Source organism: Neofelis nebulosa, chromosome 10, assembly GCF_028018385.1.
Source record: "Neofelis nebulosa isolate mNeoNeb1 chromosome 10, mNeoNeb1.pri, whole genome shotgun sequence".
Taxonomy (NCBI): Eukaryota; Metazoa; Chordata; class Mammalia; order Carnivora; family Felidae; genus Neofelis; species Neofelis nebulosa.
In genome coordinates, this window is record NC_080791.1 from 87343167 (window position 1) to 87356289 (window position 13123).

Genomic DNA, 13123 nt, shown 5'->3' on the forward strand with positions numbered 1-13123 from the left:
TGAGATCATGACCTGAGCCCAAGTCAGATGCTTAAGTGACTGAGCCACCCAGTTGCCCCAATTGTTCTAAATATTTAAAAAACTTTCTTAAATTAGTCAAGAACTAGAACAACAATATGGGCAAAAACTGAGGTGGGGGGAGGAAAGCCAATTATAATCTCATCTCTTTGAAAAACAGTTTTTATTTCATACAGTCCCTTTTTGTATTCACTCACATGCATACATTTTTCCCATTTTAGAAAACATTTCATATATACAATTTAGATTTCTGTGAAGAGCCATTTTTCTGTTTTTAAAAATGTGGGGCCAGGGCACCTAGGTGACTCAGTCATATAAGTGTCTGGCTCTTGATTTCAGCTCAGGTCATGATCTCATGGCTGTGAGATTGAGCTCCAGGTCAGACTCTGCACTAGGTGTGGAGTCTGCTTGGGATTCTCTCTCTCCCTCTCTCCCTCGCCCCTCCCTCACTACCATATAAGCAAACAAACATGCTCATGCGTGCACTCTCTCTCTCAAAATAAAATAAACTTTAAAAAAATGTGGGGCCAATATTAACTAGTATGACATAGACTTCATCCTGTCTCCAATTGCCTTTTAAGAGAAGCTAAACACTTTTGTCAGGGATGGACACCTAAGAATCTACCCTGTAGATAGACTCCACACTGATTAATTAAGTAATCCAATCACATATATCCTACTTGAAAGGTTGGAGAAAGCAGAGAGACACTAGGAGAGAGAGAAAGAAAAGCCATGTGGACTCTGGTGTAACCAGTCCTTGAATTGTCTCAGTTATGAAATGGCTTAATAATTTTAAACCACACATGCCCTTTCAGTTAACCCCCTTTTCCCTTAAGACTGAATGAAATTCTGTTCTTCTGTTCTTTGCAGCCTAGAATGTGATACAACCACCTTTCGATAAATTATCAGTTTGTGTCCTGTTTCCCCTTCTTATTCTGTTTCCTTGCCTTTTATGTGAGCTTGTTCATTTGAAGTAGAAATAAGTTTTAAAAGCAGATTTTACCATCTCTAAAAACAACTTGATGTTGCATAAAAGTAAAGAGTATTTTATAACTTTGCTTCCACACTTTCATTATTGTTCTTCATCCTGAAAATTGTATAAAAGATGTATTCATTTTCTAGGAGAAAAATCCACAATCTCCATAAATTTATGTTAATCTAAAATTCCATGTCTGTTTTCAGGACATGAATTTGGCCCACAAAAGACTCTCAGTAAAATATGTATGCCTCATAATCTTTGGTGTAATAATATTCTGCACAATAGTACAATACTGCCACTATACTCTGGTGCTTTTCATCCAAAAACTCTTCTAAATTCCTTTTATGAGGCAACACATACTTAGACTCTATGATGGTCATTTCATTGTTTACTGGTAATAGTACACAGAAGGATGGAATGTGCTATCCCTGGCACAAAGAGTTCTGCTGGAAGTTTAGAGAGAATAAAATGTCTTCATACTTCAGTGACTACAGAGAAAATACTTGTGGAAAAGAGCAAAGTTCCAAGAAGTATATATTTATTATCTCTGTGCTGGTTAGTTGGAACTCTTCATCAATGAGATCATAGTTTTAATCCCAATGTGGCTCATTTATCTTTCCTAGCACCCTTAATCTTAGCGTGTACCCCCAGCCCTGGCCAACTGCTTGACAATGTCTCTTCTTGTCCAAAGGGGAACCTGTTAAGAGAATAAAATAATCTGTGCAAATCCACCACTATAATTGGAGAACTAATTTAAAATGCTTGCCAGTTGACAATGGGTTAATAGTTATCATTTTCATCTAGACACTAGTTAGTAGTCATATAGAAAGGCACTGCCTATATATACATAAGCAATTCCTAAATGATTAAAAAAAATTTTTTTCATAACGTTTATTCATTTTTTGAGAGACAGAGAGAGACAGAGCATGAGCGGGGCAGGACGGAGAGAGAGGGAGGCACAGAATCCAAAGCAGGCTCCAGGCTCTGAACCAACAGCACAGAGCCTGATGCGGGGCTCGAGCCCACAAACTGTGAGATCATGACCTGAGCCAAAGTCAGACGCCCAACTGACTGAGCCACCCAGGCATCCCCCTAAATGATTTTAGATGAACAATTAATTGATCCATCTTAATAGTGCTGAGATTTCCCAAATGTGTTTCATTGCATTTCAGTATACAGATAGAGCCTTATTTATTATTTTTTAGATATTATAATTGGAAGCTCGTACCTCTTGACCATCAAGACATGGTATTTGTCTTTCTCTTTCTGACTTATTTCACTTAGTATATGCCCTCAAGTTCCATCCATGTTGTCACAAATATCAGGATTTCCTTCTTTTTTATGGCTGAATTATATATATATAATCTCATGTCTTCTTTATGCATTCATCAGTCATTGGACACTTAGGTTGTTTTAGGTTGTTTTCATGTCCTGGATATTGTAAATATTACTGCAATGTACATGGGGGTGTAGATATATTTTCAAATTAGTATTTTGTTTGCTTCAAATAAATACCCAGAAGTGATTGCTGGATCATATGGTTGTTCCATTTTTTATTTTTTTTGGAACCTCCATACTGTTTTTCATAGTGGCCATACCAATTTACATTCCCATCAACAGTGTATAAAACTTTCTTTTTCTCCACATCCTTGCCAATTCTTACTTTCAAAAATTTTTATTTATTTTTGAAAGAGAGACAGAGTGTGACTAGGGGAGGGACAGAGAGAGAGGGAGACACAGAATCTGAAGCAGGGGTGCCTGGGTGGCTCAGTCCCTTAAGCATCTGACTTTGGCTCAGGTCATGATCTCATGGTCTGTGAGTTCAAGCCCCACGTTGGGCTCTGTGCTGACTGCTCAGAGCCTGTAGCCTGCTTCAGATTCTGTGTTCCCTCTCTCCCTGCCCCTCCCCTGTTCATGCTCTGTCTCTGTCTCAAAAATAAATAAACATTAAAAAAAATCTGAAGCAAGCACCAGGTTCTGAGCTGTCAGCACAGAGCCCAACTCAGGGCTCAAACTCACCAACTGTGAGATCATGACCTGAGCAAAAGTCAGATGCTTAACCGATTGAGTCACCCAGGCACCCAGCCAATACTTATTATTTCTTGTCTTTTTGATAATAGCCACTCTAACAGGAATGAAGTGATATCTCATTGTAGCTTTGATTTTCATTTTCCTGGTGATTAGTGACATTTGACACCTTTTCACATACCTGTTGGCCATCTGTATGCCTTTTTTTGGAAAAATGTTCAGATCCTCTGCCCATTTTAAGATCAGGTTGTTTGTTTTCTTGCTATTGAGTTGTATGAGTTCTTTATATGTTTTGGATATTAACCCCTTATCAGATATATCATTTTCAAATATCTTCTCCCATTCTGTGGGTTGCCTTTTCATTTTGCTGATGGTTTCCATTGCTGTGTGGAAGCTTTTTAGTTTGATGTAGTCCCATTTATTTTTGCTTTTGTTGCCAAGAGTCTTAATAAAATGAAGGAAACAGAAAATTTTAAAAGATTAAGAGTCTTTGTATTCTAGCTTTACATCAAATTCATTTGTTTGAGGACACTGAACTGGTTTGGTCTGTAGAGCATGTGACTCTTGCTCTCAGGGTTGTGAGTTTGGGGTCATGAGCTCAAGTCCCATGTTGGGTGTAAAGATTACTTAAAAAATAAATAAATTTTTGAAGATGGTAAAAAAACAAAAACAACAGGGGTGCTGGGTAGCTCAGTCAGTCAAGTGTCCAATTTCAGCTCAGGTCCTGTTCTCATGGTCCATGAGTTAGAGTCCCATGTCGGGCTCTGTGCTGACAGCTCAGAGTCTAGCGCCTGCTTCAGATTCTGTGTCTCCCTCTCTCTCTGCCCCTCCCCCTGCTTGCACTCTGTCTCTCTCTCTCTCTCTCAAAATAAATAAAACATTAAAAAAAATTTTTTAAATAAAAGTATCTAAGTGTTAAAATGCAACTATGAAAATGAGGGCAGGGACCTTGCTGGCAATATTAGACTTATTAAATATGAAGTTGTCAGTTATCCCCAAATTGATCTGTAGTATCAAGACAGTTATAGTCAAAATATAAGCAAAATTTTTTTAGGATAACGATGAGCCAATTCTAAAATTTATGTAGAAAAAGAAGAACAAACTTGAAGGTCTTACACTACCTGATTTCAAGACTATTAAGACAGTCTGATATTGACAAAATCACAGACACATGCCAATGGAACAAAACGGAATCCAGAAATGAATTCATACAATTTGTGACCAAAGGTCATTCAATGGGGAAAGGATAGACTTTTTAGCATATGGTATTAGAACAATTGAATATCTATGATCTAAAACTAAATCTCAACCTATACCTTATACAAAATTAACTCAGAATGGATCACAGACTTCTAAGTAAAACTATAAAAGTTTTGGAAAACACAAAGGAGAATTTGTTTTTTTTTACCTTTGATTAGACAAAGAATTTAGATATGATGCCCAAAGTGCATTTAATCCACAGAAGAAAATATTGATCAATTGGACGTTGTCAAAATCAAAAAGATTTTCTTTTTGGAAGACACCATTAAGGGGATAAAAAGACAAGCACAAACTGGGAGAAAATATTTACAAATCATATATCTGACAAAACAGTTGTATACACAACCTATAAAGAACTCCTGAAACTTAACAATAAGGAAATAACACAATTTAGAAAATGAGCAAAAGATTTGAATAGCCACTTGACCAAAGAACATAAACAGATGGCAAATAAGCACATGAAAAGACGCTCAATTTCATTAGTCATTAAGGAAAGGCAAATTAAAACCATGATAGGTTTTGGCTGCAAACCTACTGAATAGCAAAACAATACCTGATAATACCAAGTGCTGATGAGGATGTAAAGCAGCTAGAATTCCTTTTTTTTCCCTCTCTTTTCTTTTCCTTCCTTCCTTCCTTCCTTCCTTCCTTCCTTCCTTCCTTCCTTCCTTCCTTCCTTCCTTCCTCTGTCCCTCCCTCTTTCTTTCTTTCTTTCTTTCTTTCTTTCTTTCTTTCTTTCTTTCTTTCTTTCTTTCTTTGTATTTTAGAGAGACAGAGTAGGGAGGGGCAAGGAGAGAGAGAGAATCTTTAACAGGCGCCATACTCCATACGACCCTGGGATCACGACCTGTGCTGAAATTAAGAGTTGGTCGCTCAGCAGATTGAGCCATCCAGGTGCCCAAAAGCAGCTGGAACTCTTCACATTGCTGGTGGGAATGTAAAATGGTACGGACACTTCCTGAAACACTTTGGCGAGTTTATTAAATAAATAAATAAATAAATAAATAAATAAATAAATAAATACCATATGAGCCAGCAATTAATCCCACTGGTAAGTTTTCCCCAAGACAAATAAAAATTGTCCTCACATGAAAACCACATACAAATGTTTATAGCAACTTTATTCATCATATAAAAATACTAGAAACAAACCAAATGTCCATCAGTTGGTGTTGAATAAATGAACTGTAGCACATATATACTAAAGAAATGCTAATCCAGCAAGTAAAAGGAACAACTATTGATATTACTGATATACAGAATAGTGTGGATGAATCTCAAACACATTATGCTTAGTGAAAGAAGCCAGACTCAGACCACATATTAGTTGATTCCATTTATATGACTTTCTGAAAAGGAAAAACTATATGGGTGGAAACCAGATCGGTGATTGCCAGTTAATTTCACCAGGCAGTTGTGACAATTCTAAACTTGTAGCATCTTCCTTTGTCTCTTTTGCTGAATACTCCTTATCTCCCAAATTTAGAATGTTCTGGGACTAGTTACTGGAGATTTTCTATCACAGTATTCTTTGGTGATCACATTCAATTCCATAGCCTCAAATACCAACTGTATGCTAACTACCAAATTCAGGCAATACCTCTATTCTGCCCTCCAGACCTATTAAACCCATAGCCTACCTGACATTTCCACTTGGGAATCTAGTAATATCTCAAACTTGACATATCTAAAACAAGCCTTCTTTTTTATGTAATTAAAAAAAATTAATGTTTATTTATTTATTTTTTAATTTTTTAATGTTTTATTTATTGTTAAGACAGAGAGAGACAGAGCATGAGTGGGGGAGGAGCAGAGAGAGAGGGAGACACAGAATCCGAAGCAGGCTCCAGGCTCTCAGCTGTCAGCACAGAGTCTGATGTGGGGCTTGAACTCACAAACTGTGAGATCATGACCTGAGCCGAAGTCGGACGCTTAATCGACTGAGCCACCCGGGCACCCCATGTTTATTTATTTTTGAGAGAGACAGAGACAGAGAGAGTGTGAGCAGGGGAGGAGCAGAGAGAGGGAGACAGAATCTGAAGCACACACCAGGCTCTGAGCTGTTAGTGCAGAGTCAGATGTGGGGCTCAAACTCATGAACCATGAGATCATGACCTGAGCTGAAGTCAGAAGCTTAACTGACTTAGCCACCCGGGTGCCCCCAAAACTAGTCTTCTGATCTTATTCCCCAAACCCTGTCTCTCGTAGGCTTTACCATGTCAGAAAATTGCAACGACATGTGTTCAATTGCTTAGGCCAAAAACAACGCAGTCACCCTTGACCTCTCTCTTTTTCTCTCATCCTATCCTAGCAGCAATTCTAGTAAATTCCATCTTCAAAAAACAAAACAAAACAACAACAACAAACAAAATCTAATCACTTCTCTCCACATCTACTGCCCCCCTCTGCTCCAGGCCACCATCATGTCTCACTTGGAATATTGTGATTGCCTTCTAATTGGTCTCCCACTTCTGCCTTTGACCCCTCTATTAGTTGTCCAAGAAACAGATGCCAAGACATGATTAAATGAACTAGAAATTTTTCATGAGAAGCCCCTGTGAGAGAAAACGAAGAGGGAGTTAGGAGAGGCTAGAAAAGCTGTCAGACTGTGATGTGAGTTTAGGTGCAGATGAAGTGAAGGAAGTTTGGGTGGGACACTCTTAGGCTGCTGTCCAGTTAAGAAAATCTTTGTGTCAAAGTCATCTGTCAAAGGAGTCCTGTGATTCTAGGGAAGGGTCCTGCCTTAGTATCGTTGCTATGCTCAATCATTGGCTGAGAGCAGCCAGTGCAAAGCATGCCCTTAAAATGCCACATTTGTGGCCCTCAATCAATTATGCTTTCTGCAGTAAGCCACTGAGAGTGTTTTCCAGTACCTACCACATCCCCTTCAGTCCATTCTCTACACAGTTGTCAGAGTGATCTTGCTAAAATGTAGCCAGATCATTTAACTCTACTGCTCAAAACCTTTCAATCACTTCCCATTTAATTCAGAATTAAACCAAACTCCAAACATGGGCCACCCATTACTATAAAGAGGTGAGATCAATAGGTCCTCAACTACTAAGCTGAAATATTTGTGACATATGTGGGGTAATCTGACCTGGTAGTGTGCTGTGACCAGATTTGGTAACATTTGGAAAGTCAGAAAGTACAAAGAAAGTACTTAGAAAAAATACAATTTGACTTCTCTGGAACCCTGTTATATGTTAGACCACCTTCTCAGAGTGTTAGATCATAGGATAGAGAGGGGATTGTATCAACATAAAACACATTTAATTCCAGTGAGAGAATAGGGAAAGTATGCATGCTTGAGGTTTTCTTGAAGAAGTATACAAAGATTCATCTATAACCAGGACTCTTAAGGTTGTAAGCAGATTGGAATTTCTCTCCTAGTTTCCTAACAAACAATTTAACTCTGTTTTCTATTCATCACTCCTGGAGGACAGAGATGACTCTGGAATTTATATACAAGGACAGTAAAAGGAGCAAGGGCTCCTTGGAGAAATGGTCAATTCCAAGGCTGGGGCAGGAAAAGACAAGATGAGTTGGGAACATCTTATAGTATTAGAAATTAAGGAAGTGCTGAAAAACTAAGGGGACATAGGAGCCAGCTTGAAGGGGGTCCCACCAGTCAAATATTGGCCAGTTTAAATAAACAAATAAATAATAATAGGAATGGGTTATTGTTCACTGATTAATAAGAAAGAAGCCATGAGTCCATGTTATTACAGAAAAAAAAATCACTATTTTATTGGCCTTGTAATAATTGACTCATATAAGAATCATCAATAAATACTAAAACTATTATGTGAAAAACTGTGGGAGAGCATGATATTCATGGTCTCAAACTATCACTCTGCAGAATACTTCCTAATTACAAAGGGAAAAGATGTCTTTCAGAGAAATTCAGGAGGAACTTAATGAAATGAACAAAGTTAACATCAATGATGAAGCAAGCTAACTGTAAGACTCCCTTAGGTTTGATGATTTATTGGAAGGACTCAGAAAACTTTAAAAAGCTGTTATCCTCACAGTTACAGTTTTTTATAGCAAAAGGATATGAATTAACATCAGCAAAAGGATGGGGCAAAAGGAGCATGGGGCAAAGTCTGGAACAAACTAGGAATAATCTACTAGTTGTCGTTTCTCAGTGGGGTCACATGGACAGCACTCAATTCTCCCAGCAACCGTATGTGACTATATGTGTGAAGTGTTGACAACCAAAGAAGCTGACTCAAGCTGTGGTGTCCAGGGCTTTACTGGGGCCACTAAATAACTGTCCAGGGCCAGTTTTAGAAGCATGTATCACCATATGACTGACCTTAGGTACCCAATTACCAGATTCAGAGGTTGAACCCAAGCAGCATGGACCAGGGCCTGAGGCATATGAAAACAGCTATTCACCATAAATCAAATTGTTAGCATAAATTATCTGGTCAAACCGATACAGGATGGCCCAAGGCCCAAGGCATACAAAAACACTTTTTTCAGGCAGATTCTAAGGGCTGAGAGGTTATCTCCCAGGAGCTGGTCAAGGTCTAACCCTTTCTTTGGAATGTGCAGAGTTTAAGCAACCAAGCCTGCTGGGTTAACCCTTTATGGCATACCACAAGATAGGAAAAGAGCACAGATCAACAATGTATCATCCTGCCAAATTTTTTTTTTTTAATTTTTAAAAAAATTTTTTTTTCAACGTTTTTTATTTATTTTTGGGACAGAGAGAGACATAGCATGAACGGGGGAGGGGCAGAGAGAGAGGGAGACACAGAACCGGAAACAGGCTCCAGGCTCCGAGCCATCAGCCCAGAGCCTGACGCGGGGCTCGAACTCACGGACCGCGAGATCATGACCTGGCTGAAGTCGGACGCTTAACCGACTGCGCCACCCAGGCGCCCCATCATCCTGCCAAATTTTTAACTTAGATCTAATTGTAAGGAAACCATCAGAGACATCCAGATTGATTGACATTTGGCAAACAATTGTCCTGATTCTTAACTAATGTCAATGATATGAAAGAAAAAAAAGAAGCAAAAAAAAAAAAGAAGGGATGCTATTCTAGATTAAAAGAGACGAAAAGAGATGTCACAACTAAATACAATGTGTGATCTTTCATTGGATGTCCTTGGTCAAAGCAAAACAAAATATAACACATATAAAAGACATTATTGGGGCATTTGAATAGGGACTGCATTGCAGATAATAATACTGTATCCAGGTTAAATTTCTCAGATATGACAAAGACTCTCTCTTTGACCGAACTTGAGTCAGGTTCCTCTGAGTCCTGTTTCTCACTATGCCCCTGACCTTGGACTCTGTCATTGGCCCATCAAGTATAGTTTTAGCAAGAATCCTGCTGGGTCAATATATGGAAAATCTGCCACCATTGGTATCTGACCACTCTTGATATCTGATTAAATTCTTCATCTCTTATCCTGCATATCTTATCACCCTGGCCTGCCTTCAGCAGGATCTCATCCAGTTTATTTATTTTATTTTTTATTTTTTTAAGCAATCTCTATGTCCAATGTGGGCCTTGAACTCAAAACCCTGAGATCAAGGGTTGCATACTCTATTGACTTAGCCAGCGATGCACCCCCATCATTGAGTTTAGCTACAGTCTCTCTGATGTTTCGTTTTAGTAATTTTCCATCAACTAACATTCACCCTGCTCCTTCCTTATAAATTCCTGTTTGTCATTGTCAGAGTTGGAGTGGAGCTCAGTCTCTCTCCCATATTAGAAAACCCCATTGCAGTAGTTCTCCCTGAATAAAGTCTGCCATTCTGCCTTATCATCTTGAACAGTTATCATGAATAATTTTTTCTTGACCAAGTGTAATAATATGTGTAATATTATGATTATGAAGGAGATATCCTTATTTTTAGGATACATAGGCTGAAATATTTAGAATTGTTATGAAGTCTGCCACTAACCTGCAAATAATTTAGCAAATACCTATATATATGTGTGTGTGTGTCTATGTATAGATATGTGTGTATATGTTATATGTATACGTATATATGTGTATATGTGGGAAGAGAGGCATAGAGAGTGCGCGAGAGAGAAAGCATATTTGGCAAAATGTTTACAGTTAAATGAACCTAGGATGAGTATTCAATATCCAATTCTTATGAGTTTTATGGTTTTTAAATTTTTTAAGATTTTATTTTATTTTACTTAAAATTTGTTTATTTTTTTAATGTTTATTTTTGAGAGAGCGAGAGACAGAACACAAGCCGAGGAGAGGCAGAGAGAGAGGGAGACACAGAATCTGAAGCAGGCTCCAGGCTCTGAGCCATCAGCACAGAGCTCGACACAGGGTTCGAACCCACGAACTATGAGATCATGACCTGAGCCAAAGCCAGATGCTCAACCAACTGAGCCACCCAAATACCCCTAAAGATTTTATTTTTAAGTAATCTCTACACCCAACATGGGATTCAAACTTATAACACCAAGATCAAAAGTTACATGCTCTACTGACTGATCCAGCCAGACACTCATCTGGGTTTTCTTTAATTTTACAAAATAAAAAGTTGGAAAAAATAATTCGGTAAGGGGGGGGGGGGGGAGAAAAGTATTAGAGGAAGAATTTTGCCAGGAAGACAGCTATTGGGTTTCCCTGTGTTGACATTTATTTATTTATTTTATCATGGTAAAAGACACATAACATTAAATTTACCACCTCAACCATTTTTAAAAAAAAGATTTAATTGTTTTTCTTCCAGGTGACCATGGGGCTGCTGCATGCACTAAAGGACACAACCAGCAGAATTGGTTTCTTTTGCCAGATTGAAATCCTGGTAGGTCCAGAAACTGATGCCCAATTCCATTTCACTGGTATCAAAAAATATTACAAGTCTTATACTCTCACAGGGAGAATGAATTGTGTACTGGCCACATACAGAGGTATTGCTTTGATTGTCATATACTTCAAGTTAAGGTCTAAAACAACACCAGCTGTGAAAGCAACACAAATGGATTTTAAAGTGTACCTTATCTTCTAAGTTCCCATGCCTGGAGGAACGAATGTCAACTCGTCATGTGATCCTCAATTTGTACAATAAATTATGAACCTGGAAGACAACAACAACAACAACAACAACAACAACAACAGATTTTAAGTAATCTTTATACCCAGTGCAGGCCTCCAATGCACAACCTCGAGATCAAGAGTCACACGCTCCACCGACTGAGCCAGCCAAGCACTCCCACCTCAACACCAAAGTGTTCAATTCAGTAATGTCAAATATATTCACTTTGTTGTGCAACAGATCTTTCCTACAACTTTTCGTCTTGCAAAACTGAAACTTCATACCCACTAAACCCTAATTTCTCCCTTCCTTTTCCCCAGCCTTTGACAACCATGTTTCTACTTATTGCTGCTAGATTTTGAGTACCTTAAGTACCTCTCATAAGTGGAATCATACAATATTTGTTCTTTCATGGCTGTCTTATTTCACTTGGTATAATGTCCTTGGCATTGTGGTATATAATAGGATTTCCTTTCTTCTTTTTAAAGCTGCATAATATTCTATGTATGCATCACATTTTCTTTATCCATTTATCCATTGATGGACATTTGGGTTGCTTTCACCTCTTGGTTACTATGAATAATGCTGCAGTAAATGTGAGGGTGCAAGTATCTCTTTGAGATCCTGCTTTTAATTCTTTTAAATTCCCAGAAGTGGGATTGCTGGATCATATGGTAATTCTATTTTTAATTTTTTGAGGAGTCTCCATACTGTTTTCCATAATGGCTACACCATTTTACACTCCCATCAATAGTACACAAGCGTTCCAATTTCTCCACATTCTCGCCAACACCTGTTATTTTTTATTATTTTGATAGTGGCCATATCTCACTGTGATGCCGATTTACGTGACTCTTATGATTAGCAATGTTAAATATTTTTTCATATATTTGTTGGCCATTTGTTTATCTTCTTTGGAAAAATGTCTATTCAAGTCCTTTGCCCATTTTTAGTTTCATTTTTTTTTAAGCTTACTTATTTATTTTGAGAGAGAGAGAGTACACACAAGAAGGGGGAGGGACAGAGAGAGAGAGAGAGAGGAGAGAGAGAGAGAATCTAAAGAAGCTCTGTGCTATTAGTACAGAGCCAAAGATGTGGGACTTGATCTCATGAACTGAGATCATGACCTGAGCCAAAATCAAGAGTGTTTGGAGGCTTAACCAACTGAGCCACCCAGGTTCCTTCCTTTGCCTATTTTTTTTGGATTATCTGTTTTTATTGTTGTTGAGTTGTAAGAGTTCCTTATATATATTTGATTTGCAAATATTTTCTCCCTTCCTATATAGGTTGATTTTTCACTCTGTTTATTGTTTCCTTTGGTGCACAGAAGTTGTACAGTTTGATGTAGTCTCATTTAGGTATATTTGCTTTGTTGCCTGTGCTTTGGTGTCATATCCAAGAAATCATTGCCAAATCCAATGTCCTGAAGTTTTTCTCCTATGTTTTTTTCCCAGAAGATTTATGTTTCAGGTCTTACATTTAGGTCTTAATTTTGAGTTAACTTTTGCATATGGTGTCCGTATAGGATTCAACTTCATTATCTTGCATATGGACGTCCAGATAGCTATTGGCTTATAAACTTCTTTTTACTGAATGGTTGACAACAATCTTATTATAGTATCATAATATATGGATTACTGAGAGCATGAGAGTGGTCTTTTCTTTTTTGGTTTTTCAATTTAACTTGATTAAAAAAGTTACCCCAGCTTGATTTTATTTTATTTTATTTTTTTTAATAAGTTATGTATTTTTTTCAATTTTTTTTAACTTTTATTTATTTTTGAGACAGAGAGAGACAGAGCATGA

At 37.8% G+C, this 13123-nt stretch overlaps 1 protein-coding gene across 1 annotated transcript; it reads left to right on the forward strand.

The window, feature by feature from the left end:
- Positions 1–11017: 11017 nt before the first annotated feature.
- On the forward strand, positions 11018–11679 carry LOC131488746 (ATP synthase membrane subunit K, mitochondrial-like). The gene has a single exon (XM_058690586.1). The coding sequence runs from the start codon at positions 11018–11020 to the stop codon at positions 11288–11290; it is 273 nt and encodes a 90-aa protein (XP_058546569.1). The 3' UTR covers positions 11291–11679.
- The last annotated feature ends 1444 nt before the right edge of the window (positions 11680–13123 follow it).